At 41.0% G+C, this 24,735-nt stretch overlaps 1 protein-coding gene across 1 annotated transcript in view; it reads left to right on the top strand.

Annotated features, from left to right (window-relative positions):
- Window positions 1-24,735, top strand: part of LAMA1 (laminin subunit alpha 1) — a 176,895-nt gene that overhangs the window by 26,579 nt on the left and 125,581 nt on the right. The window contains exons 2-3 of the mRNA XM_033178301.1: window positions 12,678-12,848; window positions 13,047-13,159. Of these exons, the coding sequence (XP_033034192.1) occupies window positions 12,678-12,848; window positions 13,047-13,159 (284 nt within the window). The remainder of the gene's footprint in view (window positions 1-12,677; window positions 12,849-13,046; window positions 13,160-24,735) is intronic.

Genomic DNA, 24,735 nt, shown 5'->3' with positions numbered 1-24,735 from the left:
AGCAGGCTGAGTCTAGATTTTAGGCGCTGGGTCCAGTGCACTTGTGTGGTCCGTGAGGGAGAGGCAGAGGGATCTCCTTCCTTCGCTCACTCATTCTTCCACTGAGGCATTATCGGCATTCACGCGAGCCAGATACTGACCTGGGGCCACTTTTGTTTTTATATTTTGGAAAAGGATAATGGGGGAGAAGAATTGGGGAGAGACAGGCCAGTAAATTCATGATCTCGATATGAATGGTAAGCGCAATGGGGCATGCTGAGTTGAGGTAGAATGGAAGACATTCGCCTGGGTTTCAGGAAAGGTCTGGACTTGGCTGGAAGCATGAGTAGGGCATGAATGGATCTGTGAAAGGTACAAAGGGAGGGAAATCGAAATGGATCTAAAGAGCATGGAGAGGAGTCAATGAAAGATGTTATGTCTGTCCCTGTCTGAATGCATGCCCTTCTGTTTCTGCCTAGATGATGCCTGACCATTTCTCTTGCTCTAGAATGTCTCCTCAAATCTGTTTTCAAATATTGCTGCAGTTTTAATATTATACTTATCCACATCAGTCAGTAGAAGCTTCTCTTTTCTTCTTGGTTGTGAGAACCCTGGAGTCAGGAAAAGCTCAGTCGTTCATCATAGTGCCCTGGGAGGCGTGTGCCACAATTCTCACCCGCTTTTTCTGGCGCATATGTGTAAATCGTAGATACGTTACTGAATAGGAATCCAGCCACCCTCCTAAAATTCATGTCATTAGAATACCTTAATCTTAATTAACCTGGAATACGATGTTATTAGAATACCTTGGTATTATTATTATTATTTTATTTTATTTTTATTTTTATTTTTTGAGACGGAGTCTGGCTCTGTCGCCCAGGCTGGAGAGCAGTGGCGCGATTTCGGCTCACTGCAAGCTCCGCCTCCCGGGTTTACGCCATTCTCCTGCCTCAGCCTCCCAAGTAGCTGGCACTACAGGCGCCGCCATCTCGCCCGGCTAATTTTTTGTATTTTTTGGTAGAGACGGGGTTTCACCGTGTTAGCCAGGATGGTCTCGATCTCCTGACCTCGTGATCCACCCGTCTCGGCCTCCCAAAGTGCTGGGATTACAGGCTTGAGCCACCGCGCCCGGCCTACCTTGGTATTATTATCCTGGAACATTATTAAATAGTTCCAGGATTTTTCACTGAATCATGCTATTTGTAGTTGTTAGAGGTACTGTTTTTATTGCTGAGTCAGGTGACTACCAGGTTTCAAAGAAAGTGCTGATTAACAGGGTGGCTTCTTTCTAATACCAGGCTTCTCTGATCAAATGATAGATGTTCACTTGGGCGAATGGGTAAAATTAAGAGTAAAATAAATGTAAAACAAAATGGGTTTGAATATTTTTTAAAAATCACAAATTTCTCAATTTAGATTGAGAAGTTTAGAAACTTGAATTCCTCCTTTTCCAAATTTCTCCATAGATTGAATAAGTAGCTTTGTTTTTCAAAATAAAAACTCCCAACACCAGAAGCCACCCTGATTATTCAACCATATAAAATATTCATATTCTTTTGTTTCATTCTGGAAAAAAATGATCTGGAAATATTGCCCCCGATCCTGTAGCTAAGAATTGCAAATCATTTTCTTTTCAGAACATCATACTGATTTTGAGTATGGATCAAGCAAATACAACATTTTCTGAAACTCAAAAACTCTTTTTTTTTCCAAAATGGAAAAAAAAACTCACACTTCTCTTACACACAAATAAATTAAGACTTTGAACGCTTGGCTTCTGAATCATTTGAAAAATATTGGCAAAGAAGTTGTTGTAATGAGCCTCAGGCTTAGCCAACATTTTAGATGCTTTAGTTTTAAGACAGGGAAGATATATTCTGCTGGGAAGAAACCCAAAAACCTGGAAAAATGAATTATTAAACTATCTGGAAGTGTCTCAGGTGTGGTAATTATGGTAGTAGCATTGCAGTCTGTCACCTTGGTTGCAGTTTTTCACCTAATGTTTATAAGGGAATCTTCCAGTAGGTTAACACGGTCCTGAAATGCACTTCAAAAGGCCAAGTATACAGGAAAGGTTTAAAAACAGTAACTACTAGTGAATGAGAAGGAATTTATTTCATGCTTGATGGAGTTTGGCTTTATAAATTTTTTAGCTGCTGGTTAAATCCACAATAGAGGAATGGTTCCATTGTGTGTCCTGAGTAGAAGAAAAAAAGTAGAAATTAGTATCACAGTAACAGTAACTAAAGTAAGTAACATTTCTCAACAAAAAACATGCAGACTAATTTATTAAGTCCTTGATGAAGTACTGGGAAAACTGTATCACACTACATAGCTACAGTCCTCATTCTACCCTTGATTGTTACCTGTAAAACTAAACATACCTTCTTGGTACTGATCCTAATGCTCCTTCTCACTCTCTGATTTCCTATCCCACCTCCTGCTCAATGCTCATGTGGTTTCCCTTTATTGAAATATTTCAGTAGTCTGCAATGAGTCAGCAACCTCAGGGACTTTAAAAAAAAATCTGTTGGGAAACAAATACAAGATGGCCAAATAGGAACAGCTCCGGGCTACAGCTCCCACCGTGACGGACACAGAAGACGGGTGATTTCTGCATTTCCAACTGAGGTATCAGGTTTATCTCACTGGGACGTGTCAGACAGCGGGTGCAGGACAGCGAGTGCAGCCCACTGAGCGAGAGCTGAAGCAGGGCAAGGCATCGCCTCATCCCGGAAGCGCAAAGAGTAAGGGAATCCCCTTTCCTAGCCAAAGGCAACCTTGACACACAGCACCTGGAAAATTGGGTCACTCCCTCCCTAATACTGCACTTTTCCAAGGGTGTTCGCAAACAGCACACCAGGAGATTATATCCCGCGCCTGGCTTGGAGAGTCCCACACCCACGAAGCCTCCCTCATTGGTAGCACAGCAGTCTGAGATCTAACTGCAAGGCAGCAGCAAGGCTGGGAGAGGGGCGCCCGCCATTGCTGAAGCTTCAGTAGGTAAACAAAGAGGCCAGGAAGCTCGAACTGGGTGGAGCCCACCGCAGCTCAAGGAGGCCTGCCTGCCTCTGTTGACTCCACCTCTGGGGACAGGGCATAGCCAAACAAAAGGCAGCAGAAACTGCTGCAGATTTAAATGTCCCTGTCTGACAGCTTTGAAGAGAGTAGTGGTTCTCCCAGCATGGAGTTTGAGATCTGAGAACGGACAGACTGCCTGCTCAAGTGGGTCCCTGACCCCCAAGTAGCCTAACTGGGAGGCACCCCCTAGTAGGGGCAGACTGACACCTCACACAGTGGGTACCCCTCTGAGACGAAGCTTCTGGAGGAACGATCAGGCAACAACATTTGCTGTTCAGCAATATTCACTCTTCTGCAGCCTCCGTTGTTGATACCCAGGCAAACAGGGTCTGGAGTGGACCTCCAGCAAACTCCAACAGACCTGCAGCTGAGGGTCCTGACTGTTAGAAGGAAAACTAACAAACAGAAAGGACATCCCACCAAAACCCCATCTATACATCACCATTGTCAAAGACAAAAAGTAGATAAAACCACAAAGATGGCGAAAAACAGAGCAGAAAAGCTGAAAATTCTAAAAATCAGAGTGCCTCCCCACCTCCAAAGGAACACAGCTCCTTGCCAGCAATGGAACAAAGCTGGACGGAGAATGACTTTGACGAGTTGAGAGAAGAAGGCTTCAGACGATCAAACTTCTCCAAGCTAAAGGAGGAAGTTTGAACCCATCACAAAGAAGCTAAAAACCTTGAAAAAAGATTAGATGAATGGCTAACTAGAATAACCAATGTAGAGAAGTCCTTAAATGACCTGATAGAGCTAAAAACCATGGCACAAGAACTACGTGACAAATGCACAAGCTTCAGTAACCGATTCGATCAACTGGAAGTTGATCAGTGATTGAAAATCAAATGAATGAAATGAAGCGAGAAGAGAAGTTTAGAGAAAAAAGAGTAAAAAGAAATGAACAAAGCCTCCAAGAAATATGGGACTATGTGAAAACACCAAATCTACTGATTTGGTGTACCTGAAAGTGATGGGGAGAATGAAACCAAGTTGGAAAAGATTCTGCAGCATATTATCCAGGAGAACTTCCCCAACCTAGCAAGGCAGGCCAACATTCAAATTCAGGAAATACAGAGAATGCCGGAAAGACACTCCCCGAGAAGAACAACTCCAAGACATATAATTATCAGATTCACCAAAGTTGAAATGAAGGAAAAAATGTTAAGGGCAGCCAGAGAGAAAGGTCAGGTTACCCACAGAGGGAAGTCCATCAGACTAACAGTGGATCTCTTGGCAGAAACCCAACAAGCCAGAAGAGAGTGCGGGTCAATATTCAACATTCTTAAAGAAAAGAATTTTCAACCCAGAATTTCATATCCAGCAAAACTAAGTTTCATAAGTGAAAGAGAAATAAAATCCTTTACAGACAAGCAAATGCTGAGAGATTTTGTCACCACCAGGCCTGCCCTAAAAGAGCTCCTGAAGGAAGCACTAAACGTAGAAAGAAACAACCAGTACCAGCCACTGCAAAAACCTGCCAAAATCTAAAGACCATCAATGCTAGGAAGAAACTACATGAACTAATGAGCAAAATACCCAGCTAACATCATAATGACAGGATCAAATTCACACATAACAATATTAAGCTTAAGTGTAAATGGGCTAAATGCTCCAATTAAAAGACATAGACAGGCAAATTGGATAAAGAGTCAAGACCCATGAGGGTGCTGTATTGAGGAGACCCATCTCACATGCAGAGACACACATAGGCTGAAAATAATGGGATGGAGGAAGATCTACCAAGCAAATGGAAAGCAAAAATAGCAGGGGTTGCAATCCTAGTCTCTGATAAAACAGACTTTAACAAAGATCAGAAGAGGCAAAGAAGGCCACTACATAATGGTAAAGGGAGCAATTCAAGTAGAAGAGCTAACTCTCCTAAATATATATGCACCCAATACAGGAGCACCCAGATTCATAAAGCAAGTCCTTAGAGACCTACAAAGAGACTTAGACTCCCACACAATAATAATGGGAGACTTTAACACCCCACTGTCAACATTAGACAGATCAATGAAACAGAAAGTTAACAAGGATATCCAGGAATTGAACTCAGCTCTGCACCAAGTGGACCTAATAGACATCTATAGAACTCTCCACCCCAAATCAACAGAATATACATTCTTCTCAGCACCACATCACACTTATTCCAAAATTGACCACATAGTTGGAAGTAAAGCACTCCTCAGCAAACGTAAAAGCACAGAAATTATAACAAACTGTCTCTCAGACCACAGTGCAAACTAGAACTCAGGATTAAGAAACTCACTCAAAACCGCTCAACTACATGGAAACCGAACAACCTGCTCCTGAATGACTATGGGGTAAATAACAAAATGAAGGCAGAAATAAAGATGTTCTTTGAAATCAATGAGAATAAAGATACAACATACCAGAATCTCTGGGACACATTTAAAGCAGTCTGTAGAGGGAAATTTATAACACTAAATGCCCACAGTAGAAAGAAATCAGGAAAGATCTAAAATTGACACCCTAACATCACAATTAACAGAACTAGAGAAGCAAGAGCAAACACTTTCAAAAGCTAGCAGAAGGCAAGAAATAGCTAAGATCAGAGCAGAACTGAAGGAGATAGAGACACAAAAAACCCTCCAAAAAATCAGTGAATCCAGGAGCTGGTTTTTTGAAAAGATCAACAAAATTGACAGACTGCTAGCAAGACTAATAAAGAAGAAAAGAGAGAAGAATCAAATAGATGCAATAAAAAATGATAAAGGGGATATCACCACCGACCCCACAGAAATACAAACTACTATCAGAGAATACTGTAAACACCTCTATGCAAATAAACTAGAAAACCTAAGAGAAATGAATAAATTCCTGGACTCATACACCCTCCCAAGACTAAACCAGGAAGAAGCTGGATCCCCGAATAGACCAATAACAGGCTCTGAAATTGAGGCAATAATTAATAGCCTACCAACCAAAAAAGTCCAGGACCAGACGGATTCACAGCCAAATTCTACCAGAGGTACAAGGAGGAGCTGGTGCCATTCCTTCTGAAAGTACTCCAATCAATAGAAAAAGAGGGAATCCTCCCTAAATCATTTTATGAGGCCAACATCATCCTGATACCAAAGCCTGGCAGAGACACAGCAAAAAAAGAGAATTTTAGACCAATATCCCTGATGAATATCGATGCAAAAATCCTCAAAAAGTACTGGCAAGCCAAATCCAGCAGCATATCAAAAAGCTTGTCCACCACGATCAAGTGGGCTTCATCCCTGGGATGCAAGGCTGGTTCAACATTCGCAAATCAATAAACGTAATCCAGCATATAAACAGAACCAAAGACGAAAACCACATGATTATCTCAATAGATGCAGAAAAGGCCTTTGACAAAATTCAACAGCCCTTCATGCTAAAAACTCTCAATAAATTCAGTATTGATGGAACATATCTCAAAATAATAAGAGCTATTTATGACAAACCCACAGCCAATATCATACTGAATGGGCAAAAACTGGAAGCATTCCCTTTGAAAACTGGCACAAGACAGGGATGCCCTCTCTCACCACTCCTATTCAACGTAGTGTTGGAAGTTCTGGCCAGGGCAATCAGGCAGGAGAAAGAAATAAAGGGTATTCAATTAGGAAAAGAAGAAGTCAAATTGTCTCTGTTTGCAGATGACATGATTGTATATTTAGGAAACCCCATCGTCTCAGCCCAAAATCTCCTTAAACTGATAAGCAACTTCAGTAAAGTCTCAGGATTCAAAATCAATGTGCAAAAATCACAAGCATTCCTATACACTAATAACAGACAAACAGAGAGCCAAATCATGAGTGATTGAATTGAAGCCAAGTGATTGAGTGAAGCAATTGAAGCCAAATCAATTGCTTCAAATAGAATAAAATATCTAGGAATCCACCTTACAAGGGATGTGAAGGACCTCTTCAAGGAATACTACAAACCACTGCTCAGTGAAATAAAAGAGGACACAAACAAATGGAAGAACATTCCATGCTCATGGATAGGAAGAATCAGTATTGTGAAAATGGCCATACTGCCCAAGGTAATTTATAGATTCAATGCCATCCCCATTAAACTACCAATGAGTTTCTTCACAGAATTGGAAAAAACTACTTTAGAGTTCATATTGGAACCACAAAAGAGCCCGCATTGCCAAGACAGTCCTAAGTCAAAAGAACAAAGCTGGAGACATCACGCTACCTGACTTCAAACTATATTACAAGGCTACAGTAACCAAAGCAGCATGGTACTGGTACCAAAACAGAGACATAGACCAGTGGAACAGAACAGAGCCCTCAGAAATAATGCCACACACCTGATCTTTGAAAACCCTGAAAAAAAAAAAAACAAGAAATGGGGAAAGGATTCCCTATTTAATAAATCGTGCTGGGAAAACTGGCTAGCCATATGTAGAAAGCTGAAACTGGATCCCTTCCTTACACCTTATACAAAAAATAATTCAAAATGGATTAGAGACTTAAATGTTGACCTAAAACCATAAGAACCCTAGAAAAAAACCTAGGCAATACCATTCAGGACATAGGCATGGGTGAGGACTTTATGTGTAAAACACTAAAAGCCATGGCAACAAAAGCCAAAATTGACAAATGGGATCTAATTAAACTAAAGAGCTTCTGCACAGTGAAAGAAACTACCATCAGAGTGAACAGGCAACTTACAGAATGGGAGAAAATTTTTGCAGTCTACTAATATCCAGCACCTATAAAGAACTCAAACAAATTTACAAGAAAAAAACAACCCCATCAAAAAGTGGGTGAAGGATATAAACAGACACCTCTCAAAAGAAGACAGCCAACGGACACATGAAAAAATGCTCATCATCACTAGCCGTCAGAGAAATGCAAATCCAAACCACAATGAGATACCATCCCACACCAGTTAGAATGGCAATCATTAAAAAGTCAGGAAGCAACAGGTGCTGGAGAGGATGTGGAGAAATAGGAACACTTTTACATTGTTGGTGGGAATGTAAACTAGTTCAACCATTGTGGACGACAGTGTGGCGATTCCTCAAGGATCTAGAACTAGAAATACCATTTGACCCAGCCGTCCCATTACTGGGTATATACCCAAAGGAATATAAGTCATGCTGCTATAAAGATACATGCACACGTATGTTTATTGTGGCATTATTCACAATAGCAAAGATTTGGAACCAACCCAAATCAATGACAGACTGGATTAAGAAAATGTGGCACATATACACCATCGAATACTATGCAGCCATAAAAAAGAATAAGTTCATGTCCTTTGTAGGGACATGGATGCAACTGGAAACCATCATTCTCAGCAAACTATCACAAGAACAGAAAACCAAACAGCTCATATTCTCACTCACAGGTGGGAATTGAACAATGAGAACACTTGGACACAGGAAGGGGAACATCACACACTGGGGCCTATCATGGGATGGGGGGAGGGAGGAGGGATAGCATTAGGGGATATACCTAATGTAAATGATGAGTTAATGGATGCAGCACACCACCATGGCACATGTATACATTTGTAACAAACCTGCACGTTGTGCACATGTACCCTAGAACTTAAAGTATAATAGTAATAAAAAAATTTTTTTTGTTTACCAGCCTGGGCAAAAAGAGTGAAGTTCCATCTCAAAAAAAAAAAAAAAAAAAAAAAAAAGATTATGTTTAAAATGTGCTTGCTCTAGTACACATTTCTAACCGACTCCGCCACCCCCACTTCTTTTTTTTTGAGACAGAGTCTCTCTGTGTTGCCCAGGCTGGAATGCAGTGGCATGATTTCGGCTCACTGCAACCTCCGGCTTCTTAGGTTTAAGTGATTCCCCTGCCTCAGCCTCCCGAGTAGCTGGGATTACAGGCGTGCACCACCACGCCCCACTAATTTTTTTGTATTTTTAGTAGAGATGGAGTTTCACCATGGTGGCCAGGCTGGTCTCGAACTCCTGACCTCAAGTGATCCACCCCCCTTGGCCTTCCAAAGTGCTGGGATTACAGGCGTGAGTCATCATGCCTGGCCCCAACCTTCTTTCATCTTCTCTCATCTTTGAACAGATGTGGTTCTTTGCAACAAAAGGATAGTGATTACTCTATAACTATGAAAAGGGAGTAAATATAATATGTAAGACATCGCTTTTAGTGAAGATTTTTTTCCAAATATTAGCTTATCTGAGAAGGAAGATTTAGTTTTAGTGAAAGACAACCTAGATATTTTTGTGAAATTAATTATCTGAAGATTTTACTTGCATAGGCATGCTAATGAAGTATATTTCTTCTAAATATACTTTCAATAAAAAAAGCAATCTTCCTTTTTATTAAAAGTATATTTAGGGCCAGGCATGGTGGCTCACCAGCACTTTGGGAGGCCTAGGCGGGTGGATCACTTGAGGTCAGGAGTTCGAGACCAGTCTGACCAACATGGTGAAACCCCGTCTCTACTAAAAATACAAAAGTTAGCCAGGCGTGGTGGTGTGCACATGTAATCCCAGCTACTCAGGAGGCTGAGGCAGGAGAATTGCTTGAACCTGGGAGGTGGAGGTTGAAGTGAGCCAAGATCGTGCCACTGCACTCCAGCCTGGGTGACAGAGTGAGACTCTGTCTCAAAAAAAAAAAAAGAAAAAAAATGTGTATATATATATAACAGCCAGATAAGAAACCTGTCTAGTGCAAAGAACTATCTGATGCTGGTTACTGTAACTGAGATATTATTCTCCAAAAACAGTTAAATTTACGTTTGTGAGGTTTGAGCTGCTTTTTCTCAATGGCTCAGGGCAAAGATTCCAGCAGAGATAGTGTGTGGGGCCCCCATGACTCCCTGCCCCCTCCCCTCCTCAATAACACAAGACCCTGCAGTTACTCAGACTGAGAGGTTGTAGGGAGTTCTTGTGATGTCCTGCAACTGGTGGGGGTGAATAAGGAGAAAGTGGCAACATTCATTAACTGGTGAAGTATTTGTTGTTAATCGAGAAATGCCTCGTGAAGTCAGTTCTTGTAACCTTGGTTTCTTTTTCTTGCTTGACTAGTCTATGTGAAGGGAATGGATAAAGTTGATTGTACTGTAAATCTAAATGCATGTATGTAATACAGAACGAAAAAATGTAATTTTAGCTGTTTGGACAAAACGCCATAGTTTAAAAGCATATTTTATTTTAAATGATTAGCTCATAAGAGAAATGTGAATCAGAATACTAGAATGTTATGGTCATAAAGGATGGAGGAAATTATTATTTATCTTAGTACCAAATAGAATAAGTGTCAGCCCCTGCTACAGGTAAGTACCACATATAAGAATGTATGTGTTACTGTAGGAGCTCCATTATTACATAAAATATAACTGTCTAACTACTGCTTGATACAAATAATGAATTGGGGAGCTGCATGATTAAACATAATGTCTCATCTGGTTCCTCATAAAGCATTTTTTTCTTAGTTTATATTAAGAAAAGAAGTCCCTTTACAGGGATATGATAAAAATAAGCATCTTTAAGTTAAAAATGAAAATAAATATATTAAACATAGTATATGATGTAAGTCCATGTTATGTTTCAAAATTAAGAATAATGCTTTAGAGTACAAATATTAAATAACTATTTTATTTTGAGAGGGTAAGGACTTATTGACAGAATGGGGTCCTTCTATTTGAGTAGAATTACTAATAGGTAGTTCTGTTTTATGTAAAAAGTTTTTGAAAGACTACCTAATTTTTTTTTTCTCTCTCTTTTTCTTTTCTTTTTTTTTTTTTTTGAGATGGAGTCTCGCTGTGTTGCCCAGGGTGGAGTGCAGTGGCCGGATCTCAGCTCACTGCAAGCTCCGCCTCCCGGGTTTACGCCATTCTCCTGCCTCAGCCTCCCGAGTAGCTGGGACTACAGGCGCCCGCCACCTCGCCCAGCTAGATTTTTGTATTTTTTAGTAGAGACGGGGTTTCACCGTGTTAGCCAGGATGGTCTCCATCTCCTGACCTCGTGATCCGCCCGTCTCGGCCTCCCAAGGTGCTGGGCATGGTAAGTTTTTTAGTGTAGCAAGTGTTAGAAAAAGAACCATTTTTGTTTTATAATTTAAAATTTAAAATATTTATAGTGGAAAAGATCATTGAATGTATTAGGCAGTGCCTAAAAAATAACAGTTAAAGCCATGAATTCCTTCTGTGTTACTAAAATTACACTGTGCTATTTTAAATTTCACTGAAAAACATTTCAGTAATGGTATTTCTATATGGTTTTTACAAAGAAAAGATTATATTCTGTGATCTTTTAAGATCAAGTCATAGTATGTTAGAGAAACGCCACTGAGCTGAGATCCTTGTAGTACGCTCTCAGCTCAGTGTCCATGTCTGGAGAATGTCTCTTCAACGTCGCGGCACACCATCGTTTCTGTATCTTCACAGAATCTTCATTGCTGCTATCCCCTTTTACCAAGATAACGTTAAATCTCCAAAGAACCGAATGGAGATACTTTTCTCACAGTCACCTGGAAATTATTTCCTGAATAGTTTGGACCTGGCACTGATCTTGGCTGCTTAAAGATAAAATCAGCTGAGACAAAGAAACTGTACAAAGGCAAAGATCAATAATGACTTGAAAAGCGTTTTGAAAACTGGATCTTTGGGTTCTAAAATTTTATTCACCAAAGAAAACAGGAGTAAAGAAAGAGAAGAGAGAGAGAGAAAAAAAGAAAATCCTAGATAATTATAGAAAAGACCTTGTAAATACTACCAGAGGCAACTGGACCTAAGTGAGGACAGAATAAATTCCCTTCTTTCCAGTGATAGGTGTTTGAATTGCATTGATAAATATATGCATTGGTCATTTGAAACTTCCCCTAAAGCCTGTTTCACAGCATTTTATTGTAAACATTTTCAATCAGAAAAGTGGAAATAATTGTACAGTGAACACCCATACTCTCGCCTTGATTTTTTTTTTTTTTTTTTTTTTTTTTGAGACTGAGTCTCGCTCTTTTGCCCAGGCTGGAGTGCCGTGGCACGATCTCCACAGTGGCTGAACTAATTTACACTCCCACCAACAGTATATAAGCATCCCTCTTCTCCACAGCTTCTCCGGTATCTGTTGTTTTTTGACTTTTTAATAATAGACATTCTGACTAGTGTGAGATGGCATGTCATTGGAAGCCAGCTTACTTTGTGATGCATTTCGAAGTGAGTTGGAGACGTAAGTATACTTTGCTCCTAAACATTTCCCCATGTACACCGGTATTTGTTTATGATTCTTTTATTTTGTTTTTTAAGGTAGAATGTACACGCACTAAGATACACAGATCTACCCAAATCTTTGGTGTACTCATTCTATGATTTTTCACAACTGCATCTGCCTGTGAAACCCAAAGCTTTATTGAGATATGAACATATTACCCTAGAAAGTTCCTCTGTCCTTTCATAGTCAATCCCTACCCCCTGCAACAATGTTTTGACTTTTCCCCATAGATGAATTTTGCTTCTGCTAGAATTTCATAAAGCTGAAACCATGCTGGTATCCTGCGTGTGTGTGAGGATTCCTTCATCCAGCACATAGACTTTCAGTCTCCTTTTGATTCACCTACCAAGTGGGACGGGGTAAGCTCATTCTCTGGATTTCAAGTGGCTCAGCTGATTTGGTGACTTTTCACTTTCAGGCCTGTTTCCTGCCATTCTCAATCTTGCCAGCAACGCTGACGTCAGTACCAATGCCACCTGTGGCGAGAAGGGGCCCGAGATGTTCTGCAAACTTGTGGAGCATGTGCCGGGTCGGCCCGTCCGAAACCCACAGTGCCGGATCTGTGATGGCAGCAGTGCAAACCCCAGAGGCAAGTGTCGCGCCTTCGTTTCTGAAATTCTCGTGGGAATGTACACTCTGTGAAATGAGGACTGAGACTTCTATTAGGAAGCCTTAAACATTGTGTTCACCTTCACTGCTCTTTGTTTCACTAGCATTACGGTTTAGAACTTAAGAAATATAAGGCAAGAGCTGAGAGGAATTCATGTTTTTTATTTTCTTTTAACAGAACGCCATCCAATATCACATGCCATAGATGGCACCAATAACTGGTGGCAAAGTCCCAGCATTCAGAATGGGAGAGAGTATCACTGGGTCACAATCACTCTGGACTTAAGGCAGGTAGGTCAGGCCAGAACCCTTGAAGAGTGTCTATGGGCTGCTGAACTGTGGTCTTCCAATGACTTTTGGGAAAGTCTGGCTTCTTTCTGAACACATTTACATTCTGGTCTATTTTCCACCAGGTGAAGGCAAGTGGTATACAGAAGGAGTCCCTGGTGCCATTTCTTGTCACTTTTATCATTCTCAGGTGTCTTTGGGGAGATGGGTGCAATTGCTTCCATATGGTTGATGTTCTTTGAAGCTGTATCAACAGGGCACACCCATCCATCCAGGAAATGTCAGGCTGTTTGCTGGCTGCCGACAGATGCATGGGGAGGGAGAGGGGGAAAACACTTGTATTTCCTAACTTTTAGCGTACTATCTTGCTAATGTCTTTGCGCAAGTTATTCTATAAGGATTATATAAGGCTAGAAGAAAACAAAGCAAGACAGTGTTAAACCTCTTGATTGTGTCTGCCCTGCCAGATGCAGTCTGTCTGGGCCAGGTAAGCTGGAGTTGCCCAATACTAACTTAAGCAGCGCCTTCAGCATGAGTGGGGAAAGGGAAGGTATGATTGGCTCCAGCCACACCTGCATCCTCTTCCCTTGCTTGAAGGCCACATAGGAGGATGCGAAGAAATATGAGATGAGCTCTGAAGAAATATGAGATGAGCTCCAGTTGCCCTGATGTTCCTGGGAAAGGAAAGGAAAGAAGAGGAGAGGAGAAGGGAGGGGAGGGGAGAAGAGAGATGGCAGGTGTTTTGGGGCTGTTGTCCTGGTTCTGATTTGAGCTTTTCAGAAAAGCCATTGCATTAATTCTTATTTATTTCCATTCTCTTGTGTTAGAACTCATAAATTTCATGTAAAATATGAGATTGGTTAAGAGAGGCAAATAATTGTTATGTGCATTGTAGGATTTACATAGAAATTATGGAGATTTAATGACAATCAGAATTCTTTGAATAAAGGATAGTTTTAAAATGTGCAGGATTTTTTTTTGAAACAAAGCCTCGCTCTGACACCCAGGCTGGAGTGCAGTGGCGTGATCTTGGCACACTGCAACTTCCGTCTCCTGGGTTCAAGCAATTCTCCTGCCTCAGCCTCCCGAGTAGCTGGAACTACAGGCTCCCGTCGCCACGCCCGGTTAATTATTTTGTATTTTTAGTAGATGGGGTTTCACCATGTTGGCCAGGATGGTCTCATCCGTTGACCTCGTGATCCGCCCGCCTCGGCCTCCCAAAGTGCTGGGATTACAGGCGTCAGCCACCATGCCTGGCCAAATGTGCAGGATTTTAACAAGACAAGGTGATACTTCATATACTGATGTACAAGGAACTTGTGTTCTGTAATAATTACGGCAAATAAGGTAGCAAGATGTGCAGCTCAGAAGACGTTTTCCAAGTTCAGGTTCATAGTATTATGAAAGTAAAATAACACTTTTAATAGCTTTTAGGTGTAGGACATGAAGTAATGTGACACTCTTTCATATTTTCAAATCCCCCTAAAGAATAAAGAAAAGAGCTTCTTGGCCGGGCGCGGTGGCTCAAGCCTGTAATCCCAGCACTTTGGGAGGCCGAGACGGGCGGATCACGAGGTCAGGAGATCGAGACCATCCTGGCTAACACGGTGAAACCCTGTCTCTACTAAAAAATACAAAAAACTAGCCAGGCGAGGTGGTGGGCGCCTGTAGTCCCAGCTACTCGGGAGGCTGAGGCAGGAGAATGGCATAAACCCGGGAGGCGGAGCTTGCAGTGAGCTGAGATCCGGCCACTGCACTCCAGCCTGGGTGACAGAGCGAGACCCCGTCTCAAAAAAAAAAAAAAAGAAAAGAGCTTCTTTTTTCTTTTCTTTTTTTTTTTTTTTGAGGTGGAGTTTCGCTCTTGTTACCCAGGCTGGAGTGTAATGGCTCAATCTTGGCTTGCTGCAACCTCCACCTCCCGGGTTCAAGCGATTCTCCTGCCTCAGCCTCCTGAGTAGCTGGGATTACAGGTATGTGGTCTCGAACTCCTGATCTCAGGTGATCCACCTGCCTCAGCTTCCCAAAGTGCTGGAGTTAGAGGCATGAGCACCACGCCCAGCCAAGAGCTTCTTTTTTACCCTGGCCTTTGTGTTTATCTCAGTGATAAGAATGGTTCTCTGGAAGATTTTGGTTTTTCCCATCACCTTTCTAATGTATTTTCCTTTTTCTAAAGGAAAAAGTAAAACAGTGTTCACTATTAGGAATATGGTATTATATGAGTTTGGCCAAATTAAGACCTGGACATTTTACATATAGATTTCAAACCTCTGTAAGTCTATCCTTTGTCTTGAGATTTGTCATGCTTGACTTCATCCTGAAGCGATGGACTAAGTTAGTCTGAGGAATTCCAGAAGGCAGTCTCCATTTTAGATGTTTAAGGCATTTTAAAAAAATAAACATACACATGTAGTTATAGACTGCTTTAGGTAATTTTTAGTGTTTTAGGGTAGGCTTTTAAAATAAGATCACTTAAAATAAGTAGTATTCAGAAATTTCTTTACCGTTTACACAGTATAAAAATTCTGCTTGTGCTTTGTTGTTTTTTTTTTAAACAAAGCACATTATGCTTATATCTGATCAAGCCTTTCTCAGATTTTTTTATTTATTGAGCCTTTTTATTACAAATACTTTTGAATATGTAGAAAGCATACTACAGTGAATTCTCCTGGAGAAATCATAGACTGCTGTCTAATACATTACAGACTAGGTATTCTTGATTCTCAGCTGAGAGACTGCATCAGGGCACCAGCTTGGTCCTGAGACCTTCAGGATAGGGATGGAGGAAATACAGAAGCAGTTCCATTTGTGTATTAACTATTGGGTTTTGGTGGCGTGATTTGGTGGTGATGCATGAAGTGTGGTAGGGTGATATATACAAAGTGAAATGTGATAGCATGAAGGATGTAGAGTACCTAACAAGCTCCTCACGTTTAATAAACCTGAGTTTTTTTCCCTCTGTCATATTTCTAATACACAAATTACTTTAGATTCCCAAAGATCTTCAGATATCACCAAGGGAAATGTTAAACAAGGGCTTAATAGAATCTAATCACAGTTAGCTAACAGGATTAAGGAGTGCAGTTATGCAGATTTTGAGAAATTCATAAGTCAATAATTATTCTGTTTTTTTCTGATTAGGAAATTAAGATGGAATCATCATAGACAAATGGAAGATACTGATAAGTGTAAACGGGTAGAAACATATCATCTCTTCACCCTGTAGCAATCGCTAATTGGTATCTTGGGATATTGACTGTGTCATTTGCCTACAATTCTATGCATTTAATAATGCTACGACAGTACTATCATGTATTACATACTTACCGCACCAGACATTGTGCTATGCACTTGATGAGGATTATGTCATTGAATTCTCATAATCGCCTATGAGTTGGCTCCTGTTATTATCCCCTTTAGACAGATGACAAAACTGAGATTTAGAGAGTTTAAGTTTAAAGAGGCTTGCTCAAGGGTAGGACTCACTGAAGCTTGAGAGCCTGGACTCTGCATCATTGCACCACTCTGACCCTCCAGCTGAGACAGATTATGTGATATATAAATTCGTGTTTGAATGTTTTATGTAATTTTATATCATGAACATTTCCCAGTATAACTAAAACTCAAGATTAATAATTGTTAAAACGGCATTAATAGTTTCTTTTTTTTTTTTTTTTTTGAGACGGAGTCTTGCTCTGCCGCCCGGGCTGGAGTGCAGTGGCCGGCTCTCAGCTCACTGCAAGCTCCGCCTCCCGGGTTCAGGCCATTCTCCTGTCTCAGCCTCCCGAGTAGCTGGGACTACAGGCGCCCGCCTCGTCGCCCGGCTAGTTTTTTGTATTTTTTAGTAGAGACGGGGTTTCACCGTATTAGCCAGGATGGTCTCGATCTCCTGACCTCGTGATCCGCCCGTCTCGGCGCCACCGCGCCCGGCCTCTAATAGTTTCTATATATATGACTTACCCATCATTTGCCCAAGAGTCCTCAGGCCTGACATTTTGGTGCTTTTTCTGTTATGGGTGATAACTTGAGCTATCAATGAAAAAAGGTTCATTTCGTACATATACCCATGAAATAATGCAGTGAATATCAATCACGTTTGAGGTTTATATGACAAATTTATGGTTAATTTTGTTTTGAGCATCTTTTGAAAGAGGAATGTTATTAACAGCTACACATATAGGAACTTATAGATATGAATTATAGACTATTCGACATTTTTTCCTCATCCGTATTATTTCATCTGCTTTCCCCAGCAGTTCTGGAATGTGAATGATCTCCTCTTTGCAGGTACAAAAATCACAGCACAGAGCAAGCGCGTCACAGGCTTGCCCAGGGTCGGTCTATGGCTGCACGTGCTCAGGCTAGGCCTGGAAACCAGGACCTCTGGTTCTGTCTACACCATGCCACGCTGTCACCTTGTCTTTGGTCTCCAATTCTTGTTTTCCTTTGTTCTGACTTTATGGGGAGACTGGCAAGAGCTCTTGCAATTCTCTCCTGATGTTGGGAGTGTTCGGATTCTATCCTCTTCCCTCTTCTGTTTGCCTGCTCGGTAGGGTCGTCTCCCCCGTGAATCCAGCAGGGATTGACACTTTCTTCATGCTTTTGCAGTGGCTGATAGAATTGGGTGCTACCTAACTTTTTTTTTTTTTTTTAACCAAGAAGGAGGAAAATAAATCAGTATCTTCGCTTTTCCTTAAAAAACTTCTAAACCCGGAGAACATTTCACTGGGAGTGAGGGTCAGATGTGTGAGTAAAAATGTGTAATGGTCTTTTAGAAGGTAAGATCTGTTTTGTAAAGAAGGAAAGTTCCCTATGGCATTGAAAATAAAGCTGCCTTTTGGAGCCGTGCTTTATTTTATGTGTAGGTTTAATTAGGAAGTAGCACTTTGTTGTGGGAACATAGTCACAGAGGGCCTTTGTTTTATGCAAATCTTTAGACAAGAGCTGCTTGTTTGCTGGGTTTTGTAAAACCTCATTAATTCAGATGTCAGTTGTTTTTTTCCCCCAAATTTCTGAAAAATTGACCAGTACAAGGTGAGGTTTATTATTATATCATTCAAATATAAAGTGTTTATTAAGCACATCGACAAGGTCAACAAGAAAATCGGCAAATTTCACATTCTTAAGATAAAATCTTTAAAGATTTTTATTGCAAGAATTGCATGTAACTTGGAGCATCTCGTTAGAAGTGAATTTTGGCTGTTCCTGAAAAGAGGTTAGGCAGAAACCCTTCCTAGAAGCACTCAGATAGAAATTACTTTTCCTGTATGCTTGTTTATACTCTAATGATTCCATTCCAGTTTTCTATTACTTCATACTGGCCTCCACCAATTTCAGATATTAAGGTTTCTTGATTTGCTTGGTAAAATAAATAGATTGGAAGAAATCTTAAGCTCATCATTATGATTTGGAAGTAAGCCACTCTAAATTCCTGCCCTCCAGACATTTTTATCTTTGTTGTCATGTTCTCTGTGAAGCTGCTAGCCTCAGAAATAGGTCTTCCTTTCGTTTTCACATTTTCATTACCTCATTTTATTTTCTCATGCATAGCTTCTCTGCTGGTTATCTATTGTGGAAGAAATCACTGTGAAACTTTATGGCTTAAAACAGCAACATTCATTTTATACCTTTCCTGATTTCAGTGGGGTCAGGATTTAGGAAAGGCCTGAGTGGGTATGTCTAAGGCTGCAGACCATGAGGGCTAGAGCTGGAGCAGCTTAGGGAAGAGGGTCTCTCTTCCTTAGGGAAGAGGAGGGAGTTTGGGGAACCTGGGGAAGAGGGTGCTGGACCAGCTGGGAGAAGGTCCCTGGGGCAGCTGGAGGCTGTGTTCATGAGGGTTCAGGGCTTCTCCGTGTGGTCTTTCCGCATGGACGCCAGAGCTTCCTCACAGCATGGCGGCCTTAAGGCAGCTTGCTTATAGGGCAGCTTGGGGCAGGAGGCAGAAGTTGTGTCCCCTCTTAGACCTGGTCTCCAGTCACACAGTGCCAGTTTCCCTGTGCTCTATGAGACACCCAGTCACTCAGGTTGGCAGAGATTCAAGTTGGGAAAGATAGACCAGCCTCACCCATCAACTGGAGGAGGGGTGAAGAATTTGAGGCCTGTTTTAAAACTACTACTACCTTAGCCTTCTGAAAGGGTCTTTCTTTGAGAGGCTTTAATCTTTGCAGGCTTGCATATCTTATCTTGTAGGGGCCGCACCCCTGTCTTTAGGTGAGGTGAAGAGCTTATAGGAACCGAACAGGAATGCAGATACTGTTCTTTTCACAGTAAGTGAGCTGAGTAAGTGAAAACAATTGAGGCCGGGCTTTAGGAACAAGATGGAGCTTTGTTTCTTGTTAAGATTTATATTTAAGCTTTCTCACTTATGTATTATTGGTGGGGGTTGCCAAATAGTCCAGGATAACCATTTTGCCATTTGGCAGAGCTCAGTTCTCTTTAGATTTTGAGCTGCCAAGGTTTGGTCGCATACTTTCAGTGTTTCTACCCAGCAGGACTTCTTGCATTGGGCCTGGGAGGATTCAGGGAAATCCGTGAAGACAGTTTTGCAGGACTGGATCACAATATGCTTTTCATATCCCCAACTGTTTTGGCATCAAAGTAAAGGTTTTTGTATATTTATGGGAAAAGAGGGAAGTCCTTTCTGAAATTATTTCTTCCTGTTATATTGAAGCTGAAAAAAAAAGGGATAAGTTTTAATTTCTCAAGAAATTTTTCTTTGAAAAATATAGTGCAGTTTGGTGTCCACTCTAGCTTTTTCTTTTCTTTTTACGTATTGACTTAGCTTCTCCTCAGATTGTAACATTTCCATCTTTAAAAACAGAGCTGTAACAACATTTTAAAAAAATGGCTTATAAAAACCTCAGCTAGATCTCAAAATATCTCTTATGTTTTTAATGTCTTCAGTGGACCTTTTCTCTACACCGAACTTCCTTTATTTTGATGCACTAGTAACATATAATAGCAGAAACTTTTTGAACTATAGAAAATGTAAGAAAAAAGTTATTTAAAAAAATCCCCTGTGATTCTTACAACCAGGGGTGACCTTTTGCTCCACTGCATCATATCTGAGAACACTGAATATATTTAAGACATCACGGAATCTCTGCCTTGTGCATACTGGGATCTCAGGATTCATCGATGAACAAGACAATGATCAGATCCTCGTTAAGCCCTTAGTGCAGAGAAAGTGCACAACACATGGGCGGTTCCTTCATTGTGTTGGTTATTAGCAGTGATGAGCAGGTCGCCTTCACTGCATGTTTAAGGCATGCCCTACCTTTCAAGGGACTTCTGGTCTGGTGGGGAAAAATAGACTTCTGCTGAGTGGTATAGAGTGTGCAGGGACTGGGGGTGCACAGAGAACACATAGGAAGGACCACTTAGCGGTTCAAAGAAACAACGTGGGCTGGGAGCGGTGGCTTATGCCTGTAATCCCAGCACTTTGGGAGGCTGAGGCAGGCAGATCACCTGAGGTCGGGAGTTCGAGACCAGTCTGACCAACATGGAGAAACCCTGTCTCTACTAAAAATACAACAATTAGCCAAGCATGGTGGCACATACCTGTAATCCCAGCTACTCAGGAGGCTGAGTCAGGAGAATCAGTTGAACCCGGAGGGTGGAGGTTGCGGTGAGCCGAGATCACGCCATTGCACTCCAGCCTCGACAACAAGAGCAAAACAGCGTCTCAAAAAAAAAAAAAAAAAGATCAAAAAAAAGAAACAATCCAAAAAAGGACCCGCTGGAGGAAGGGAGGAGGGAATACAGAAGGAAGCGGCAGGAAAGAGTAGGGTGGGAAAGACCTGGAAATTAGAAAACCTGGCATGTCTGTGGAGCTGACATAGTACATTCAGTCCTAGAATAAACGTTTCCTCTCGTTTTTTTTTTTTTTTTCTATTTATTGGGATATAATTGACATATAGTGAAATGCACAGATCTTGGGTGTATAGTTGGGTGAGTTTTGATAAATACAGACACTTGTATAAGCCATCCCCTTGTCAAGGTATAGAACATTTCCATCACCCCAAAAGGTTCCCCCACCCACTTCCCAGCCGATTCCCCACTTGCTCTCCTCCCTCCCAGCAGCCAGAGGAACCGCTGTCCTGAATTTTTTTTTCACTTTGGAAGAGTTTTGCCTGTGAGATGACTTCTTATCCATGGAATTACAGTGTTTCCTTTTTTGTGTCTGGCTTCTTTCTCTGAGCATGAGGTTTGTCAGATTCACATGCCGTTGCTTACATGAGTGGCTTGTTCCATTCATTTCTGTGTAGTATTTCACTTTATGGATATACCAACATTTATTTATCCACTGTCTTGCTGGGTATTTCCAGTTTTTGTCTATTGTAAAAATGCTGCTGCGGACATTCTTATCAATCTTTCTGGATGTTTTCATTTCTCTAAGAGTGGAACTGGCCACAAGATATATGTATATTTAACTTTATAAAACATTGACAAAGCACAGTCCAGAAAGTGCCTCTAGGCAGAAAGCAAAGCAATCCTGGGCTCTTCTCCCGGGAGTCACTTTCCCGTGCTGCCTGCTGTCCAATATTTGAAACCCATTCTTTATATCCTGTGTCCAGAGTTCTAGCTGTTCACTGCAGGAGAGCCAGGTGGTACCAGTTTCTTCTTCATAGCGACCAGTAAAATGCCTGTAATAATTTTTAATGGCAGAATGATATTCTATCATTTGGCTACACAATAATTCATTTAACCAGTTCCCATTGGGAGACACTTAAGGTGTTTCTGATTTGGGGCTATTCTAAGTTATGCTGCAACAAACTTTTGAATATTTTATGGCTGTTATGGTAATTTATTTTTTAGTGTCAATTCCAAAAAATTAGATTCTTTGGTTAAATGCTTAAATTTTTTAAAATGTGATCTTTATTGCCTTATTTTTTTCAAAACCGTTGCTCAACTTACCTGCTCAGTATCAGTGACTGTGTTCCACAATTCCTCAGCAGTACGGAGATCAGAATTTTATTTTCTTCTTCTTATTATTTTTTGTCCTGTGCTACTTGAATAGCAGAGAATTTATTTGTTTATAATGAGTTGTTACATTAGGTCACTGTACTGGACATATCTTTGGGAGCACTAAGCTAAAATAAGATGCTTAAACAATGTTTGGTTTATTATCTTCACATGTATAAATTTTATGATTATTAATCCATTGAGGCAGCCAAATTGCTATAACACGGTGGTGACATTTTTAGATATTGAATATCAATATCAGGGGCTGGACAGACTTTTCAAGTCATATTCTAACCAAAGAGAAAAAACTGATTTGACTCTAAGTCTCATTATTTTGAGAAGTGCCAGTGGAGTCACAAGAATAACTATGGAACACGGGGAAATTGATTAAAAATCGGATACCTTACCTCTGTATTGTGCATTTTATAAAGTGCTTTCCTATTCATTATTTCATCTTATACGTACATGAAAAATCTGGAGAATGTGTCGATTTGTAGCCACATCACTCACGAATATGCACTGGGATGTACAGAATACATCCTCTGAATTTGTCATGTTAAGCCTAAATCATGGAAAACATTCAATGTAGTTTTAAAGTTCTCTAGACTATAGGAAATTAAAAATATATTACTCACCTATCACTACCTGTTTGCAGGAGAATATGGTGATTGTGGAATTCTAACTCTGAAAGCGTTGGTTTTGGTGAGATGACCAGGCTGCCAAAGTGCAATGAAGGTGGAGACTTCTTAGTGACTGGGACAGCTGCCTGTTGATGCCAGGGCACCTCCTCAGACCTGTGGTCTCTTTGCAATTTGTATGCAGGCACTTAGAAAGCACTGGTTCACTCTGGCCTGTCCGTTTCGGAAATGAACCTGGGAAAACCGTGAGGTCATATTTAAACCTGCAGATAATTAGCTGGATGGCATAGCTGTACAAACTGAGATGGCCTGGGAAATTTGGTAAAACTTTAAAACTATTATACTTACTAGCTTCTGTTCAGCCAACTGGGCTGATTTTTGAGACAGTCTCACTTTGTCACCCAGGCTGGAGTGCAATGGTGTGATCTGGGCTCACTGCAACCTCTGCCTCCTCAGTTCCAGTCATTCTTGTGCCTCAGGCTCCTGAGTAGCTGGGACTACAGGTGCATGCCACCACACCTGGCTAATTTTTGAATTCTGAGTAGAGATGAGGTTTTGCCATGCTGCCTAGGCTGGTCTCGAACTCCTGGCCTCAAGTGATTCACCCACCTCGGCCTCCCAAAGTGCTGGGATTACAGGTGTGAGCCACCGCACCTGGCCAACATAAGCTTTCTTATCAGTTGAGAATTATTAGAACATGTGTAATTGTTTCTGTGTTTTAAAAAATTATCGACTATGTTTTAGAGAAGTTTTAGGTTTACAGAAAAATTGAATGGGAAGTACAGAGAATTCCCCCACACCCCTCTGTACAGTAGTTTTTGGATCAAATTTTGGCTAGCATTTTTTTTTTTTTGAGACAGAGTCTCGCTCTGTCACCCGTGTTGGAGTGCAGTGGTGCCATCTCAGCTCACTGCAACCTCCGCCTCCTGAGTTCAAGAGATTTTCCTGCCTCAGCCTCCTGAGTAGCTGGGACTGTAGGCATGTGCCACCATACCTGGCTGATTTTTTTGTATTTTTAGTAGAGACGAGGTTTCACCCTGTTAGCCAGGATGGTCTTGATCTCTTGACCTCGTGATCCACCTGCCTTGGCCCTCCAAGGTGCTGGGATTACAGGCGTAAGCCACCGCGCCTGGCCTTGGCTGTTCTTTATCACCCTTTTAAGAGCAAGTGACTGATCCAGTGCAGTTTCAACAGTTCCTAAGACCTTTTCCTCCATAGTATTTACAAGACTATCATGAGAATTGTCAATATAATTTAAGAAGTTTTGCTTTTCCTACTATTTAATGGTATGTAATCAGAAGATATTTATCTGTGTTCTTCATATGACAGAAGCACAAAAAAATGCCAGTTAAATAACCACTTAGTAGGTCTCCATTGGGATGAACAATGTTTAGGATCATTTACAACTTTATCCAGTCTTGTATCAGTCTTATAGACTGAGCCAGGCAAGAGGTGGGGCTGCCTGAGGTCACCGTGCTGCTCAGGAAATGCCACCAAGGAGAAAGCATTGTGTAAACAGTGGGTCTTCCACTGTAAAGCCCTGAGTTTGGGGCTCTGATTTTGTATTTTGTGAAGTATCATCATGCCTTGCCAGAGCTCAGAAAGAATGTGACCGAAATCAGGTCATGAGAAAGATAAGATTTCAAACATCCCCTTGGAGCTGTTTGCTTGACCTCCGCTGACTTAATTGGTTTCTATGGAGTTGGCCCCTGCCTAGAAATACTACATTCCTACTCATTTGCAACTTAGACAGCTCAGTCTTTCACAAGGTTGAATCTTCATACCATTCACTTCTCATCTCTTTTTTTTTTGGAGGGGGTGGTGTTGTAAAATATGCATAACATAAGATTTACCATTGTAACCTTTTTTTTTGTATAAAAATGGCATATTCTTTATTTTGCATACTTTAATTTCAGAACAAAATAAACAAAAAAAATTTACAATACACAACATGTAATCCTGCTGTCAGAGTAGGGAGGG

Source organism: Trachypithecus francoisi, unplaced genomic scaffold, assembly GCF_009764315.1.
Source record: "Trachypithecus francoisi isolate TF-2019V2 unplaced genomic scaffold, Tfra_2.0 Lachesis_group19, whole genome shotgun sequence".
Taxonomy (NCBI): domain Eukaryota; kingdom Metazoa; phylum Chordata; class Mammalia; order Primates; family Cercopithecidae; genus Trachypithecus; species Trachypithecus francoisi.
The sequence above is the reverse complement of the archived record's forward strand: the minus strand, read 5'-3'. Positions and strand labels throughout refer to the sequence as shown.